We start from the raw sequence: 19980 nt of genomic DNA, 5'->3' as shown, positions 1-19980 counted from the left end.
GGACACGCAGATCTGTGTGGATAGATCAATGGACAAGGACAAAGAGTCCAGAAATAGACCTAGATAATTATAGTCAATTGATATTTGACAAAAGTGCAAAAAAGCAAGAGAGAAAAAATGGTCTTTTCAACAAATGGTGTTAAAAGATCTGGACATCCAAGTGGAGTAAGAACCTTGACCCAAATATCACATCTTATAAAAAATTAACAAAATGGATTATAGATTTAAATGTAAAATGTAAAACTGTAAAACTTCTACGAAGGAAGAAAATCTTTGTGACCTGAAGTTAAAAATGAATTCTTAGACATGACTCTAAAAGCACTAGCCATAAAAGAAAAAACTGGATAAACTGGCTTCATCAAAATTAAACATTTTTGCTCTGAAAAGGAAACATCAAGAGAATGATGAAATATGATAAGCTACGAACCAAGAGAAAATATTTGCAATCCACATATCTGGAACTCTCAAAATAGCACCAGCCATTAAGGAAATGCAAACTAAAACCACAATGAGATATCACTATACATCTATCACAATGGCAAAAATTAAAAATCGTGACAATATCAAACGTTGACAGGGATGCACGGAAATGGGAACATTCATGCGTTGATGGTGGGAATGTTTATGGTACAGCCACCCTGAAAACAGTCTATAGCTTCTTAAAAAACTACATACATACTTACTATCTGACCATCACCCCACCTCTGGGTACCTGCCTTAGAAATGTGAAAACGTATATGCACACAAAAACCCTGACTTGAATGTTTATGGCAGCTGTTTTCATAGCTGTTAAACACTGGAGCCAAGCCACACATCTTCAGTGGGTGAGTGGATAAATCAATGTGAGACATCCACTCTACAGACTAGCACTCAGCAGTTACAGGTTCCCAATATGATGCCCCAACTGCTGACACAGGCAATACTTAGATGAATCTGGAAAGCGTATGGACATTTTGTAGGCAGAGGGATGACAGAACTGTCCTGTCTTTTATTTATAATGATGATTACAAGAATCTATACATTTGGTGAAATTCACAAAACTGCACACAGAATTTTTAACAAGTTAATTTTACTGTATAACTTTAAAAATCATAAAAGAAAAAGAAAAATGATAAGGAAGCTAGGCCTCTTATGCATACATACCAAGACCACGAGCCGGCTTCTTTCACAGGCACCAGGGAGGTAGGGGTAGGGTGGCGACCCCTCGCCCTTCAGACAAGAACTCACCCACTGGTAAATACTTGGTGGCTCGGAAGTGAAAAATGATGGGTGATGCATAAATCCTGTTTGACCTTTGGAATCGGATAAACTCTTATAAATACAAGAATACGTTAAAACAATGCTATTTTATTCTAAAGGAATAAGGTTTTCAAATGACAGATACCAATGATCAATCAGAATATAACACTTTTCCAAATTCTCTAAATGTTCCATGTTTTCAGCCACAGTAAGTAAACAGACTGCATCATAATATGTTGAATTTAAATGACTACTATTTTAGCCCATCCTGGATGGAAATTTAGCAAGTTTTTGTGCTCAAAGCATATGAAGAACCTAACCAAAATGTTGTGCTCTGACCCTGAAGATGAGAAAACAGAAGAGACAGGCAGGATTCCACTCTGTTCTAGCAAATGGCCCCCAAACAGAGGCCCTTCCGCTTCAGGTCGCAGACAGCACGATGGTGATAGAAACGCTCCAGTGTGGCAGCCTCTAGCCCCATGCAGCTACTAAGCATGTGAAATGTGGCCAATGAACTGAGGAGCTGCGTTTTTAATATAATTAACTTGAATGCCATGGCTGTTGGCACTGGAAGCTTTCCCTACACTTTTGCAAGTCAGAACCTTAGGGAGGGGGAGCATTTTCCCCCCACACTGAGGAAGTTACGGCTTACTGCATGTCAGAGACCAAGCACAAACTAAAATCTGCCTGGTGGAAAGACACTGCCCAACTCAGAGGCTAATACTAAGAAAAATACAAGCAAATGTCACCACAATGTTCAGAAAATCTTTAATGGCACAAATGCTTACCTGGATCAACTGTGCACACTTGCCCAGTAGTTCTGACAAGCGTCGGGTAATCTCTATAGTAATGATCTAAGTAAGGCTCCAATTTTAAGTCTCTAAAACAATAAGAGCACATAATACAGAGATGACAGGGAGATATTATAGCAATTCCCCCAAATGCCAGAGTTAGAAGGGTTTGTCAGCCGAACTTTTTTTTTCAATTTGAAAACACTTACTGGACTTTAAAGGCTTGACATGACAAGTCAACCCAAACACCCTTAGCGAGACAAACTGCGGACACAAAACCACTGAGGAAACACCACGGCCTGGATTCTCCTCGTTACTTATCAGCCCTATGATCTACAGCAAGTCATCTCCACGAACCTCAGTAATTTTCTTCTAAAAATGGGGAAACACAGTTAACTCACTCTGAAGTTTTAAGTTTAATTAGATAATATATATGAAAAATACCTTATAAAATGTAAAATATTATACAAGTGTTGCTTATTTCCAAGAGCCACAATTCAAGTGTGGAAATCATTTCATTACAAAAGGATTTCTGTGATAGTAATGATTTGTCATAAGAGAAATTGACCATCAATTGAAACCGACATGTCTCAGAACAGAATTTCAAGAAAGAGCACAGAAATCAGGAAATACGCTATGATCTTAACTCAGAGGTTGACATTCTGATTCAAATTCAACTTTCTTTATCACCAAGGGTCACAAACAACACCTATGTGTGATCTTTAGAATTCAGTGCCAACCACAAGGTGCCGGCAAGGCTCTGCATTACTAGGGCAATATTATTGTGAATCTACTACAAGCCTGAAAGGCAGCGATGGCCACAGATGGTGATGACAAAGCACAGCAGAGCCCACAACTAGCCCACAACACTTGTGTCCTTGGAAACACACTTGGGCAGCTCTCATCACTAAATGGGGACGTGATCTCTACTTGGTTTGACAATTTATGTAGGCAAACTGGGACTCCGTGAATGGCAGGCACGATCTGGATGCAGGTATTATTACAGAGCATCAGGTATTGTTCTAGAACCTCCACCACTAGCCAGTCATCTTGCCAACATTAAACGCTCAGCAGGTCATCTCCACTGTTCACCACACTTCCGTGACTTGCCACTGATCTTAGGACAAAACTGGCAACTCCAACACAACCCACAGGTCCTTTATAGTCACCATCATTGAAGAGCCCCATGGTTTACAGACGGGCTGGGTTTCTGAGAAGGCCAGCTTCAGAAATGCATTTACAGGGCTCCAACATGATATTCACGGCCAAGATCAAGTAACCCACAGACTCCTGGAAGTTTCCACTCCACAAACAGTATTTACCTTGCCAACTGAACAAGCAGGTCAACAAGTGAGCGACTTCCTTCTCCCATCAGAGTGTTCAGCTTGAGCTCCTCATAGACAAGGTGAAGAACAAAAAACACTGCAGGCATGTGGGAGAAGAGAAGCGTGGAGGAGTCCAGACTGAGGCTCTGTGATGAGTCCTCGCCTTTCACCTGAGGAGCCTCCAAAGGACTCAGACAGAGAGACCTGCTCAGAAGGTGAGACTCGGCACTCTGGTGATAGTCTGAATTTAGCAAATACTCCCAGTCCTGAGAAAGAGAAAGGACATTAAGTTTAAACAATGCCTCCTTGTAATGTCATTCAAAAAGAAAACCACATTCACTCAAAACAATTCAAGTTCCATTTTCATATTAGTTATATCTAAGAATATGAAAAATCATAATGCTGAAAAATAAAAGCATAAAATAGCTAAGCAAATCTGGACACCAGTGATAAATATTAAGACAAGCCACCTTTAAAACCCATTTGAAAACATGGAGTCAGGGTTGGGGGCAGTGAGAACACACCTGTTTTTGTCCATTAAGGTTGCCATCTTATACAGGTGCGGTTCATGGCACCTCAAAAAATATCACAGCAGTCACATCAAAGATGACTGACCACAGATGAGCGTAACACCACAGTAATAATGAAAAAGGGTAAAATATTGCAAAATTTACCAAAAGGTGACACAGAGACACAAAGTGAGCAAATGCTGTTGGAAAAATAGCACCGAGAGACGTGCTCGATGCAGGGTTGTCACAAACCTTCAATTCTTAAAAAAACACAGCATCTGTGAGGCGCAGTAAGACAAAGTGTGCCTGTACACACAAATCAGTAGGGACACCAGGGAAATGGGAGACTAGCGACTGTATTTACAAGTCAATTTACAACAGTAAGAAATAATGATGCTTACCTCATCAGATCCCGTCTCAGAAGGCCTTGCCTTTTTGGGTGCGATGACTGGAGAAAGTGATCCTTCAAAGTCAAACTGGAAAATAACCCGAAAGAGAAGACAAAATCATATCAGTTCATCATTAAAGAATCCAGAAATCAGTTCCACCAATGATGGAAACTGAGGAAAGTGATCAAAACTCATTTTGTCCCCTGGAAGAACGTGAACGAATACTTTTCTTCTAGTGTCGTGGTGAAGGTTAAATGAGATCATGCACATAAAGCACCTGGAACACTCACTGCCTGGGTACACAGGCACCGCGGGGGTGTCCTCTCCTCCCCTATGTCTGTGATGACAACGATCTTCAGTCCTTTAGAAAGTCAAGGACCATGAGTCATATCCAATACGCTGTGTCTCAAAGAATCTACCCAAGGGTAGCCCAATGACAGAAGGAAGCGAACATCATCTAGAGTCTGTCCACAGTTGACAGTCTGGCAATTCTGTGGCAGAGACCTGGTAGCTGCTCTCCAGAATCTATGTTCTCTTCTCTCTTCTTGACACATAGCTAGTGGACATAGCCCCACCTCCTTCAGAGTCAGATGTGGCCTGTGACAGCATGACTCTGAAAGTAGATGTCAGTACTTCCAGGCCTAGCTCACAGGTACAACCTCCCAAACATGTCCCTCCGGGCACTCTTCCCTTGCCCCTCACCAGACGGAGCTGACACTAAAGGCAGTCTGTGAAGCCTCAGGTGGAAGCGGCAGATGCTCCTCAGTTTTGGTCCCTAATAACCGTGTGGTCTGTTTACCTGCTAAGTACTACCAAATGAGCAAGACACATGTTTTTATCATGTGTGAGCCATTAGATCTTTTGAGGACTTGCTGTTACAACAGTCAGCCTTCCTAACTAATAAAGTTACATAAAAGTCATCTCCAGAAATTCTCTCTGATACAATCTGTGCCACCTCTGCTACTTCTCACTGTCAACTAATCAACCATAATTCTTTCTATAAATGGCAATGGCTATGTTCCTATGCTGTACAAAAGCTAACATATATTTATTTATCAATTAATTTCATTCTTCTGAAAGTTTATTTCTATATAAAAACTAAACATAGATAACAATGAAGTAATTTTTTAAACGGAACATTTAGATATAAAACTGAATGAATTTTTAAAATTGATCAAGAAAAATGGTTTTCTTCTGAAGCATTCAAAGAAAACACAGCTCAACTCATACAAATTATCAAAACACAAAAATGACAACAGTAAAATCAACAGATGGCCTGAGCGATCTTACCTAAAATTTCAAAATACAGTACACACAAAGTCTAAGTCTCACAGCCAGAAAGAATGTCCCTGCTAATGTCCCCAGATTCTTCAGCCCTGGAGTTACGGCAAAGAACAGCAGAAACTATCAGATGCAGATATCTCTTTGTGGCACATATGGACCTGCTTTGTTTTCATTACTTTAACATTTGCAGGTCATCCCCCCTTCTCTATGCTCCTGTGGATGCCTGCCCTCAGTCCACCTGCCTTTGAATGCTGACTCACCTGCCCTCCTGTGACAGTCGATCCCATGAGAGGAGCTGTCTGCCTTGCCTAATGCATATATGAACAACCCGGCATCATATCTGGCCCACAGCAGGGCTCAGTATCCACCTAATGAAAATATCAGCATCCCCAAGGACACGAGATGCCCACAGACACAATCACACACAGAATGTGAGAGCCAGAGAGAATCGTCACCAGGTCCAGAGCTCCCATTTAACACACCACTAAACTACAGAAGGCCCAAACTCACAAAAGCAGTCATTGGCAGAAATGCTGTTATCCCTACTCTCCACCCCATTATTTAAATGAGAACAAAAAAGAGGATAAATCTGGACAAAATGACACAAAAACAATCTGACAGCGAGGACTGCTCCATCCAGAGCTTTGATTAAAAGGACAAGAGACAGCAAGGGCTTAGCTGTGGCATCCTATAAATAAATGTCCAAGAGACCTGCCTGGCCTCAAAACCAAGTCCCTCTGGAGCTATCGTTTAGGACTGTCACACAATAAACAAGTCAGACTGCCACACCCTTCCTTACGAAAGAAATCAGGTGAGTGCTCTGTCCTCCCATGTCATGGAAGCATGAGGGGGCACTGGCTGCAGCCCAGAGAATGGGGCACAATGACCTGCACTCATCATCGAGTCTTATATAACAGTCACACACAAAACTACAAAAGCTGGAGTGAACTTGATTTTTCTCAAGGAAACTAAAGAGGGCAACTCTTTCATACACTACAACAGACACGAACTCTTAAACGCATCTCATTCCGATGGAAAGGGCATTCATCCTACGGGTGTTCATCCTACAGACTTCCACCAAGCATCCCCAGCGCCAGGCACTGGCTGGGGGTCCTGCACCCACACCCCTTCCACATAGGACTGACACCCCAATGGGCATAGCGGAGACACAGACGAAACGAGTGAGTAAAATGTGTAGCCTACTATAGTTAATTTAGTGCTAAGAGAAAAATAAAACAGGTGAAGGGGCTAAAAAGTATGGGGGACGCTTTTACACAGAATGGACAGGGCAGGCTGCTCTGAGATGACATGTGAAAATGACCAAGGCCTCTGGCCTTTACTCAGAGCAGGCTGGGAAGGCACTGGAGGGTCCTGAGCAGAAATAACTAATATGACCTGACTTTATCCAACAAGGTTATTTTGGCTGCTGGGCTGAGAAGAGACTAAAACATAGGCAAGAACATGGAAGGCAAGTTGAAAAATAACAACTATAAATGACCAATGAGATTGTGGAAAAACCATTCCCATTTACTTACACGGAAACAGTAAAATCTCTCACTAAGTTGGCAATGGTTCACCACAACCCCAACCACCAACATGGTGGAACGGGGCCAGTGAGACTGTTGACTAGATAGCCCTCCGAACGCCTGGGAAATGACTAGAGATATAAAGACTTGTGTAAAAGAACGTTTGCAAATTAATCTCAGTAAGAAAAAAGAATGGATTCAACAATGTTCAATTATTAGCTATTGGTTAGTGATAACACCACACGGTAGCCTTTTCTGGGAATGATGAAATGAGGGGTTTTATTTGAAGAATTTCTACGGATACAGGAAAGTTCCACTGATATGGTGTGTATCTAAGAGGCAATACCAAAAAGGTTTAGAGTGGTCAACTCTAAGCACTACTATTTTCCTCTTTTGAATTCCTCCATTTTCAACATGTTCCTCAGTAAGCATATATTCTTCTATCGTGAAGAAAAACATATAGTTTTTAAAATGAATTTGCTGAGTCAAACCTAAACTGCATAGACAAACACAGCTGCATTCCTTGGACAAAGGAGTGAATCTTGCAGTGACCCAGGCCAAGGTGTCCTGGCAGTGATCTCCAGAGTCTGGAGACCACCGCCAGGAAGGCACACTCCCACTGATGCTCTACATCTGACAGTTAAGGGCCTGTGAGACAGTGCCTGAAGCTGTGGGGGACACAGCTCTCATCACAACAGAGTGGAGACTCAGGCTAAAGCACGCTCTGTCCTCAGATCAAACCTCCCCCGATAGACCAAGCAGTGTGTGCGCAGAGATTGGAGCTCAGGAAAGAGCACTGAGCCAGGTGTCAGGAGTTGCAGTCTAGGCCTGGTTTTGAGCAAATCTGCAGTCTGTGACTCTGTGTGATTCTGTTTCTTCCTCTATTTCTGCTAATCCTAGCATGACTAGCAGTCATTTTACAAAGATCAAATAAAAAATAACAGTCAAACGTGCTTTGCCACGTTATAAAAATACAGTAATTACAATTACTAGTAAAATATTCTTAGATATTAACAGACATTTGATTTGCAACATACACATACAATAAGGGTGACTCAGGTACGTCCATTAGTAAACTGATCTGCTCTACACTCCGAACGCTGTATTACCCATATGCAAACATTACACTGATAACAACAGAATGACTCAGGAAGAAAAACAACTGTCCATACTTACATTTCTTGTCCACGCTAAGCGGTCTGTGTTATAACCCATCATGTTCATGAGACAAATCACAAATAAATTCCACTCTGAGTGATAGCTGGGGCTGCCCGGAGCGCTGTGGACACTGTACCACTTGACGAGCATCTGAACAGCTATTTCTTTCGGCAGGATAAATTTAATGGCTTGCAAACATGTTTGTACTGTTAAAAGCAAAGATTGATTTTAGTATGCTTCCCAGGCAAACACTTCTCTTCCTCTTACGAAAGTTTTTAAACTACTGTGAAAGGAGGACTGCTACTAAAGAACCAATGGGACGCCACGCTACCCAGCCCTTCGCTGGGGCTCAACACGACTGCCAGAGCCCACAGCGTTCACAGGTCTCAGGGCAGCTCTTCAGTCATCACTTTCAGATCAGAAATAAGGTGACTAAATACTTCACTTCATTTGAGACAGAATGAGACTAACAGCCACTGTCCCAGCCATTAATATCTCCCCATAACAGTACAAATATTCCTAGTTTGGACAGTAAATTAAAGGTCATTCTACCAAACACACAATTTCTACCTGAGTAGATTCACATGAAATCCCACTTAAGCACTTCAGCACCTACATCACAGCTCATGGGCACCCTCGGGGAGCGTGGGCGATGTCCATGTGAGCAAGCATGCCTGTCAACTGAAGAAGCCTTACCACTCCTAGTCACTTGCCAGCATGCAGTGTCTGAAACGCTTTCCAGGCTCCATCTCAAACAGACCAGTCATTATTATGTGCCTCTTAATGACCTGGTGTCCTTAGCATGAGTGTCAATTATAGTGCAACCCTGTTCCCCCAGGGCAGTGAAGGCTGCTGCTGGGAAAAGCCCAAGCCTGCTCCTAGTCACTTTACATACATGCGTTTCCTATTTTCCAAATATTCTCCTCCACTCCTCTTATTGGATTCTTCTCCCTTCCCACTGTCACTATCACCAGGCCCATCCTCGGTTGGATATCCCTTCTCTCATCCACTTGCTACATGTGCACATACAGCAAAGACTGGAATCACATGGAATAAATGTCAGAAAACCAAATAAACAAGTCTGTCCTGGCTTCATCCAAAACAAGTGTAAGCCAGATACTGCCTGAGAGCTGAGAGCACTTCATGAATAAAGCACAAAAACTTACATGCCTGAACCACCTGACTTCCAATTGGCTGTCAGAGAGCAGGATTTCATTTTGGTTTTATTTCTTTCATTTAATCTGTTAATTGTTTTATATACTTTGTTTAGGCTTATACTTCTAGGTACACAGCTTTGCCATTACTGGCTAAATACCAAGCAGAAAAGCAAGGTCTCTCTACACAAACTCAATATTGTTTACCCTACCAATAAAAGATTATTTCCTAAAATGCAAAACTCATTCTAATCTACTTACCAAATTCCAGAAATCACACCATCTGCCAGGGCTTTACTTTGGCAGTTAGATTTTTAAACTAATTGTTGTCACACATGTTCTTACATCATACAGGTATTCTTTTCTTAACTGCTATTTATTGGCAAATCCTTTCAATTCTAGTTTTCTTTACTATTCTACGTTCTGAAATATTCTCCACCTAGTATTTTCCAAATTGATTTCAATAACAATTCAAGCAGGCTCCAACTTTATTAAAACACTTCCGATTGTATTTTTACTATCATATTTTTATTCAATTAAGGCAACTATGTACATTTCTCAATTCATCTAACAATTGAGATTTATTTTAAGATTAAAACCATCAAATAGCCAAAACTGTTTTAGCTGCGTAGATGTCTTTGTTTCTCAGATTTGCCTGGAACAGACATGTCCACATGCTGCAACCTCACTGCATGGTACCTTCAACATAAGACAAACCAAAGAAGCAGAACTAGCACATCTGTCAAGTGCACATCCAGCCTTAACTGCAGTACACGTGGTGGGGACATTGTAGAATGCTCCCCGGCTCTTTATAGCCTCTCTGTAAAGTGAAAAACTCCATCCCATGGCTTCAAAAACAGCAAAGTTTTTAAAACCCCAATTACTAAGATAAATCAGCAATGACTAAATCTTAACTCATAGATCACACAAAGTAAGGTCTGCTCAACCATACCTAATTCAGAGGTGGCAATTTCAGGAAGAGTGATCCTAACCATGGTGCCGTTACTCAGCTCCTAGGAGAAGGAAACAGAGAGCTCGTAAGCGATCCGCGCATCTAAGTCTCTGGGTGCTTTAAAAGCAGCCGATGCTTTACAACATGGCTTTCCTATCAAAGCAAAACTCTAAAGTAAATCAAAACAATACTTTTAGAAAAAAACTGAATACATCCAAATTTCAGAAACTGCGAATGTGCATATTTACAAAAATTCTTGTTTCTAATAAAGTGTCTAATTTTCATACGAGTCACCATAACCAAAAAAGGACACTAACATTTAATGAAAAGATAAAAATCGTGTCAACAGAAAATTCAACTGATTAAACAAGTTTTGTTTTCAATAAATTTTTAATAATATAGTAACTTTAAAAAAAGTTAAGCAAATTTATGTCTAAGACAAATAGTGCAAATATTGACACACTACAAGAAATTTTAGAAGTCATGGGAAATGTTCACTTTCATTTTTCAGACAAAATTCTGCATTCTCACAATTTTGAAATGACAATCATATTTCTTAGAAAGTTACCTCTTCTCTCTAATGAAAAGGAAATGCACTTACGAGAGTCACTCTATTACGGACGGGGTCTCTAACAGAGTGGATATAAGTCCCAAGCTGCTGGAAGGTGCAATCCTCATTATAGAGAGAATCATGGAGTTTCGAAGAATCTCTTAGTTCTGGAACTGGGGACAACAGAACAGCCTACAAAAAGTCACAAATACAACACACATGAAGGAGTTCTGAGAAATGAAGGAGAAAACGTTATTCTTTTTTTGCATATAATCTACCAACTGTACATATGATTTACTCTCATGCTGCTCTAGGTACGATGATGGGGAATGGAGCTAGACTGAGAGCGTGAGGAAGGCAGCTCCACTCCGGCCATCACACAGGCCAGAGCTGTATAGTGACAGGAAAACAAGGTAGACATGATGGGGCAGAGTTCGTCCCAAGACCTGGAGAGAAGGAAGGGCAATAAAAAAGCAAAAGACTAAGACAGCTCCTTGGGATGCTTCTCCTACAGGCAAATGTTCTGGAAATGGAAGAACATCATTTTTTCTTCAATTGTAGATATGCAAACGAAAATTGTAAAGGGTCTTAGTTGCTAATTACATGCAGATGCTGCCTATTTTAAATCTAGTCCTGACCACCAACCTCCCTGTACTCCTGTAATTCAACTCACAGGACATGTCTGAGTGAGTACCTCGTCAATTTTGAGTGCTGACACAGCGTCACACGGGTCTATCATACTCCAGCTTCTACTCCAACAGCTGCCAAAAAATAAGCCCCCACTCCCGGGTCCCGGATCTAAGTCTGGCTACATAATCCCCTAGAGGTGGCGACGCCATCGTCCAGTGTGTCAGACTGGGATGTGACTTGATGACTACCTTAAAGACAGCAACTGTTCCTGGGCTGACATAATTCCAAGAAAGCTGGGAACCATTTCACATTTTAAGAAATTCTCCCCAGTCACACAGAATTGACATTACTTCAGCACCCCTCCAACAGTGCTGCAAATATCTGGCTTAGATGGAAAGAGCGCAACATTGAGTGTGTTTAAAAAATAAAGTCAGGGCCTAGACGTTACCTAATACAAGTACCAGCACCAAATTCACTCTGAACTGCCCCTAAGAACCTACAATCAGATGTCTCAAATACATACTGCTTCTCCCTAACTTGCTAAGCATGGGGAGGCAGGCACCCAGGTGGCTCAGAGAGCCCTGAGCATCCTTCCTCAGCACCTCACCCAGCACAGCGCAAATCCAACTAGCTGCCAAAAGCTGTCACCTCCCCCTCTTCAGGCTTCTCGTGACACTCCCCTCTTTTTCAGGACACTGCCTGGGCTCAGGCTCTTTTTACACCTCTGAAATTAACATAGACACCACCAGTTGGGATCTGATCAGTCTATCTTCAACCTCAAGGTAAACTTAAACACAGACACTAACACTCATAACTTTGTCCTCATGAACCTGTAATGCTCCTGTGATAGTGTTCAGAGCAAAAATCACTTTTTCATCCTTTCTTCTTTGAAGAGCACATCAGTAAAGTGTAAATCCCAGCTCCTCCACTTATCAGCTGTGGGACTCTAGACAAGTACTATCCCTATACTCCTGTGTATCCATCTGTAAAACAGGGTCAGCAGCTCCCCAATAATCCTGGGAATGAGATGAGCCCTTGGTTTGGCCACATCGGCCCATCAGGATGTATGTTCCTAGCAGCGACTCTCCCAGGAACTTTCTGGTCATCATTCAGAAGCCTTGATAGTCTCCCTTAAAATATAATTCCCTATGTAGATACTACATCTGTTCCACACCAGATGGAGAGGCCTCATTCTCTCCTCTGTAGCACCTCCCAAAGTACCTTACACATCACACGGGAGGTCAGTGTGTGTTTACTGGATAATTTGCATTTGAAAACATTTCTATTCTACAAGTGTTAGCTAAACTTCCAATTCTGTCGTTTTTAAAAAATAAAAAAAATTAATCGTGGAAGAGAACTAACAACTGACGAAACTTCTTTAAAAACTATTAGTTTTTGGCAACACCCAGTTCATTTCTCACCTCATCCAAGGATCCAAGCAGCTTACTCAGAGGCTCAGGGGTGCTGATGCTGTCTAGCGGGGTGCTGGGACGAGGCACCGCACGGGACGCTGTCAGGGAAGGGGCTGGCAGGCCAGGGATAAAAACTTTTCCCACCTTTAAGCAATAAAGAGATGTGGGAAAAAATACTGGCTTTAATGAATTCTATTCTTTAATAACATGTTATGACACATAAGCATATATTTCTTTTGATATTTCAAATTTTATACTTTCCAAACACAGCCAAAAAACAGAGAATTAAAATTTTAGGAATGTCATTAAATTCCACCATCCAACTACAAAAATCCTGGTATAATTTCTCTTGATCTTATTCCTTATCTTCATTACTGAGAATTTTTTTTGCAAGAAAGGAGAGGAATGCCAACACAGCCAAGACATTATACCAACTTGTGTATACGGGCTGAAAACTCTTGGTAAGATTAAAAGGAAATACTCATAACTAAAGAGATATGTTAACAATATACATAATTACATGAGTATACTCCCCAAACGCTAATTACAAAAATTGCCCAAAGAAAATCCTTAGGAATAAAAAAAATGACAATGAGAAGTAGTGTATACAAAAAGCTTTTAAAAAACTATCAGAGACCTCCAGGTAATGAAAACCTGGAGCAAACACATTCCATGCTATCTCTCCCACTACTTGCCAACACAACAAAAAACTCTGAAGGAAATTTTCAAGACAGAAGGCTCTGTGAGGCAAGGAAGAAACCTGACTGGCTAGGGACCTGAGGAGGAGGAGTGCTCCAGGTAATCTCCTTACATAACCAGGTCTTGGGTGGGGCAATCTCCTTGCATAACCAGGTCTTGGGCTCTCCAAGCGCCTGCCACCCAGAAATGCCCGCAGGCAGACCAAAAGAAGCCCCACAAAAACCTTGCTCCTTCTGGCCAAGGTGTCAGGGAAAGGGTGACAAGCAGAACAGACACTTTCACCAACCTGCCCCACTCCAGCAAACATGACGAAAATAGCATGGCCCTCTGGGGCCTCCATTCCCTTGAAGAGCTGTGCTCTGGGGGCTTCATCCCACCTGCTGGTGGCACCCCTGCCCCCACTAGAGACTGTGGGCCAGGCCAATCTCATAGGCTAGCTCCACAGCAACTGAGATGGCACCTCCTACCTTCTCATCAGGCACCTCAGCTGCAGGGACAGCACCCCAAGGCTGCCCCTCCCCCTCCAGTGTCGGCAGCCCCTGTGCAGGAGGAGCACTGGCTGCACCTCTGCCCTGCCCTAAGGCAGCTCACTTCTCCCCTCCCCTCCTGCACTGCAGTCCATCCCCAGCCAGCAGGAACAAGGCAGCCACCACACTTAGCAAGGAAACAAAGAGGATTTTCTACACTGCAGGCCAGGAGTCAGGGAGAGGCTGCAAACTGGTACAACCCACACAGGCCAAGCTGAATCTGTGCACACTCTGAAGCCTAGAGGCCGTGTATAAGGATTGTTTTAGTGTCGTTTATTAGAAGAAACAGCAGGTACAACACAAACCACCTCAGAGACTGGTGAAATGGGAAGAGTTTGGGTATAATTCTATAGTGGGATACTATGTAACAGTGAATGAGGAAACAGCAGCTACATATCAACACAGATAAATCTAAAATATAGTATAAAGTTGAGTAAAGCAATCAAGTCAGGGAAAAGTGTATGGTATTGTCCCCTCTAATAAAAATTCAAAATGAGGAAAAAATAAACAATGCACTCTTTATGATACATACATAATTGCAAAATACCAATAAAAACAAGGGACTGAGTTACTGTAAAAGTCAGAAGAATGTCCCTCTGGAGAAAGGCAGGGAGCTGAGGGTACAACCAGGAAAGGACGCCTAGGAGACGACACACATACTGGCGACATCCCTGGGTCGAGCATATATGAATGTACACTTCGTTATTCTTCAAACTGCATAATGTATTTAAATTTCATGATTTAATTTGTAAAATTTATTTTTGTGTATATAAATTTTAAAACTGATAACAAGATACAGCCAACATTATACACTGAATACAATAAAACTTAAAAAAAATCTTTGAGACTTAACAAAGAAACCAATCTAGCAATTTCAAAACTACAATCTTCGCAAAACTTCGGCTTAACTCTCTTTTTAAAAAATCATCTGCCTAACTCATTAGAGGCTGCCCCCTATGCCAGGCCCAGTGCCAGCGCAGCTAATGGCAGCGAGTCCGAGACCGCCGTGACGTGACGTGAGGACCAACCTAACTGCAGACTTCATTTTCAACTCTCGGAAAAAATCTCTGCCAAATCCCACAGACAGGAAGTAACAAATATTAAATATCAAACTAAAGTAACATCACAAAATAACATCTAAGGAGGCAGTCTTGCAAAAGCAGAGTGCTACTTACTACTTACCCGGACCACGCCTGTGTATAGCACCAGGTTGCCACTGCTTTCCAGGACCAGCATGGTGTCTAACTTCTAAAAAAGGACACAAATTGTATTTTCCAATCTGTACAAATTACAAAGCAAAATCATTTTCGACTTCTCAAGAAATGTGCCTGTTACCTCCACTGGCGCCGCATCCTTTGCCTGCAGGTTGGTGATGGAGCCGAAGATGAGCTGGGTCTTATCATTACTCTCTTGAAACTTCACACAGCTACACACCCAAGCAAAACACACACCAATGACACGCGTGACACCTGTATCAAGGGCATTACCCTGACTGGAAAAGCCAGTCTCAAAATCACATACTGTGGGATCCACTCATATAACATTTCAAATGACAAAATTATAGAGAACAATCAGTAGCTGTCAGGGGTTAAGAACGGGTGGGTGGGTGTGACATAGGTGACTATAAAGGAGTAGCATGAGGGACGTCCTTGAGGTGATAAGAAGTTCTATGCCTTGACTATGGTGCCTGTGCAAGCCTACACACGTGAGCGAATTTCCTGGAACCATGAATACACACATACACAAGTCCATGGAAGACCGATGAAGCCTGAGCAAGGTCTGTGGGCTGCACTGCTGTCAACATCCTTGTTTGGATAACGTACTGAAGCTATGAGATGTAACTTCCAGGGTAAAAAGAGTGCAGGGTACACAAGGCCTGCAACTTCCTGTGATTTATAATTATCTCAAAATAAAAAGGTAAATAAATGGGCAAAGATATGAATATACATTTCACCTAAGAAGATATAGCAATGGCCAATAAGAACATGAGAAGATGCTCAACATAAGTCATCAAGAAATGCAAATTAAAGCCAGTTCACACCCACTAGAATGGCTACAATCAGAGAGACTGATGATGTGCAATCTTGTTAAGGATGAAGAAACCGGAACCCCCAAACATGGCTGGTGGGAATGTACATGGAATCATATACACAGAACATCTGGCAAGTCCTTAAAAAGCTAAAAATGAATTTAACATTTGACCCAACAATTCCGCTCCTAGATATCTACCCAAGGAAAAAGAACTCATGTATGTCCACACAAAGACTTTGGCTCCAGTGTTCACAGCACCATAATGCACGATGGTCGAAAGGTGGGAACAGACAGAAGGGCCATAAACCAAATGTGCTGCACCTACGTGACGAACTGCCGCACGCGCCAGAGATAAAGCCCCCACACGTCCCTGGTGAGCCCTAAAAACCATTATGACTAGTGAAAGAGGCGAAACACAAAAAGCTACATTCTGCATGATTCTATAAAATGCCGAGAAAGGCAAATCCACAGAGGCTGGAAGCCTACAGAGTAGCTGCCTAAGGCTAGGTATGGGGACAGTGGCTGCCTGAGAATCAAGCACAAGCGTCTTTAGGGTGGCAGAAACCTTTTAAGACTGGATTGTGGTGATGGCTGCATAACTCCATAAATTTACAAGAATCATTTAATTATACACTTAAACATATCTATTTTACGGTATGTAAATTATTTCAATAAAGCTATGAAAGGAAGGAGGGAGAGTGGGCAGCCAAAAGTTTATCCACACAGAACCAACAGGAACACACACTTACCGTAACTGGAGCTGGGACTCTACTAAGAAGCACAAGAACTTCTGCCCACATAGGTCAGATGTAATAAACACTTTGGAGGCCTGTGAATTTTTCTCTCTGCAATAAATGCATCAATATGGTAACCATCAACAGCAGTTCAAAAACCTACCATGACAACTCTTAGAAGGCTTTGAGAATGCTCTGCAAGACATAAAAACTGCATGGGCCAGCAATAACTCTGGAGACCCTAAACACTCCTAAGATGTGAATTTCATGATCTGAGATTCCTTTCAGCTCTTTGATTCTGAGTTCGGTCCACAACTTTCTGGATGAAAATCATAATAGTCTTAATCATTACCAGTGGACTCTTTACTTCCGTATTGTGCAAGTTAACCACGGCTGAAGCACTGCAGACTTGAATTCCTACCCCTTCCAGGGTCTAAGGGCTCAGCCGCTTTAGACATGTCCTCTCCTGTCTCCAATCTCCGCTCTCACCCAGCCTCAGCTTCCTCACTCTTTTAAACCACTTCTCTCATGCCCTGAATGGGGCAGAAAACCAGAACTCTGTGAAACAAGAATCTGCAATACTTGCCAGTAAGCTACTTAAAGACATGTTACGTTTAAGAGCAGAATGTGTTTATTTTATATCTGAGGAAGGAAAACAGAAAAGTCACTTCCACTCTGCATCCCATCCTTCCTTTGCTCCAAAGATCCGTCCCCTCCGCCATCTAAGGAAGCACATTCACCTTCTGTTCCACAGAGAATGCAGGCTCCCACCCTCTCTGTGCCATAACCCTCCCCTTCCCTCTCCCCAGGCTACTCTCTCCACTTGTGCTCCTAACTGGGTCCTTGTCCACTGTCACACCTCACACCTGTACTTCCGGTGCCATCCTGTGGCCTACTCTCTCAAATTAAGATAAAAGTCTTAAAACATGAACATGGACTGAACATTAGATGATATGAACTTAGTGTTAACTGGCTGGGTGTAAAAATAGTATTGCAGTTGGGTAAAAAAAGTCCTTACATTTTCGAGATACAACTGAGATATTTCGTCATGAAGGTGAATTTCCTTTAAACAGTTCAGCAAAACCTCTCCCTAACTCAGAGACTCAGTCTGGCTCATCGCAAACCCCACCCCCACTCAAAGGCAAAGCCCTTCAGACCATCTGTGCAACTAGGCTCACCTCTCCAGCCCCAGCCCCACAGGTCACCAGAGAGCCCACTGCCCTGCATGCACCACCTCTCGGCACCCACTCTTGGTACCACACCTCTCAAGCATTGGCATTACTGGCACTTTCCTTCAGAAAGACTGCCTTCCTGTACTCCATGACATTGACTTCTGCCATATCACCCACTTGACCTCTCTTGCTTTGTCTCTCTGTGACAGCTCTGTCTCGTCACTTTTCGCCCCCAAAAATGGGATGGTTCCGAGACTTGAGCCCTCTTCTGATTCTACACCACCAGGCTTTCACTATGTGGGTAGAGGTCACGGACCCCTTTAGAATGGGACGGACGTGAAAACTCTCACCTTAGAGAAAGGCCTGCACACAACACATGCATGCACACACACACATGCATGACGAGGCAGGGCTCCAGAGGGTTAGCAGATGCTCTGCAGCCGCAGGCTCATCCACAACCCCCCAGGAACCTGACCCCAGGAACTGAGCTCTCTTGCCTCCATCACCACTCTCAGGCACACAACTCCCACGTTTATTGCTCTGCTCAACCCTGAGTTTACACCCACGTATGAAACACCTTCTCATAGCTATCATCAAGTGGAGCAGCCCTAAAAGCATCTCCATCTCTCAGCCCTTTCTCTTGCCCCTAGCACAAGCAGGTGGGTGCATCTGTAGTTCCCTGAACACAACATGCACTCACACTTCTCAGCTTCTGCTCTGCTGCCCTATCTGCCCTACTGTCGCTTCTTCACTTCCCCACCTACCAAATACCTATCCATCTTTCCAAAGCCCCACTGGCAGAACTCACAGTGTCTCCTCTGTCATTGTCCTTCTGTGTCTCTTTGAGAACAGGAACAGTGACTAATTTGCCTGCTAACCCACAGGCACTAGCACACTCACTGGGATGGGCTGAATGAATGAATGAATGAATTATTAAAGGGAACATATAAGGAGAAAGATCACAAAGAACAGAGATCTAAACTAAAACGGCTGGTATTAAGATATATCTATGTGCTTTTCTAAGTATTAAGAACTAAGAATACTAAAAGGAAATTTAAGCAAAATACCAAGTATTTTCTAAGACTTTAGCAACATTTTTCTTTGAATATAAAAATATACAGTTCAAACCTCATACTGGTAATTGCTTCTGTCCATACATGTTCAATACACAGTTCAGGAACAATCGGCTCGGTTTCTGGCGCAAGGAAAGAGCCATTTGAATGGCTATTTGGAGACTGAGAAATGCTGTGTCTCCTTGGAGACTGATTGTGGCTTGAAAGGTTGAACCTTTGCACCCCTGAGAAAGAGTGTGCTCCTGAGGCAGGGGAGTGAGCACGGCTGCAAAGTAAACAGAGGAGAGAGGATGGCACAGTCAACACTACAGGCTGCTGTCACACATCGACCAATAGCACTTTCCCAGTTCTGTGCACAGAGAGCATTCATGGCATAGGTTCCAGTCAGAAAAATAAGTTTTTAAAAAAGGAACTGCTACTTAAATGGATCGTGTGAATGTGTTTTACTATATTCTAAAGATTTAGAATTCTTATTAGAATTCATTCTTTTAGAACTGCAAATTAGTTAATTTTCTGCCTCAGAAAATGAATTGTTTATATTATTCAAAAAGGTCTGAACTCTGTTCCTGTACATTCGGACACATGCGCAGCAATGAAACTATGTCCCTATGTAAAAAGACAGGGAGATATCTAGGTAGACAGACAGATGACATAGATGATAGATGATAAATAGATGAGATAAATGATAGATGACAGATAGATGATAAACAGATGACAGAGATAGATGACAGATAACAGATAGATGACAGAGATAGATGATAAAAACAAAAGAAAAGCTAATGCAAATTAAGATAAAATATCGAAATATTTTTGCAATCAATATTC

At 42.3% G+C, this 19980-nt stretch overlaps 1 protein-coding gene across 2 annotated transcripts in view; it reads right to left on the bottom strand.

Moving 5' to 3' along the window:
* The window catches only part of ANAPC1 (anaphase promoting complex subunit 1), a 70820-nt gene that overhangs the window by 39479 nt on the left and 11361 nt on the right, over positions 1-19980 (bottom strand). For both annotated transcript variants that reach the window (XM_039872584.1, XM_039872585.1), the window contains exons 10-21: positions 19211-19420; positions 16926-17021; positions 15481-15571; positions 15328-15393; positions 12929-13063; positions 10929-11069; positions 10328-10388; positions 8240-8427; positions 4266-4340; positions 3353-3621; positions 2028-2119; positions 1144-1292 (exon numbers count right to left, since the gene is read on the bottom strand). In XM_039872584.1, the coding sequence (XP_039728518.1) occupies positions 1144-1292; positions 2028-2119; positions 3353-3621; positions 4266-4340; positions 8240-8427; positions 10328-10388; positions 10929-11069; positions 12929-13063; positions 15328-15393; positions 15481-15571; positions 16926-17021; positions 19211-19420 (1573 nt within the window). The remainder of the gene's footprint in view (positions 1-1143; positions 1293-2027; positions 2120-3352; positions 3622-4265; positions 4341-8239; positions 8428-10327; positions 10389-10928; positions 11070-12928; positions 13064-15327; positions 15394-15480; positions 15572-16925; positions 17022-19210; positions 19421-19980) is intronic.

The sequence above is a fragment of the Pteropus medius genome, unplaced genomic scaffold (genome assembly GCF_902729225.1).
Source record: "Pteropus medius unplaced genomic scaffold, Ma_sr-lr_union100, whole genome shotgun sequence".
Lineage (NCBI taxonomy): Eukaryota > Metazoa > Chordata > Mammalia > Chiroptera > Pteropodidae > Pteropus > Pteropus medius.
The sequence above is the reverse complement of the archived record's forward strand: the minus strand, read 5'-3'. Positions and strand labels throughout refer to the sequence as shown.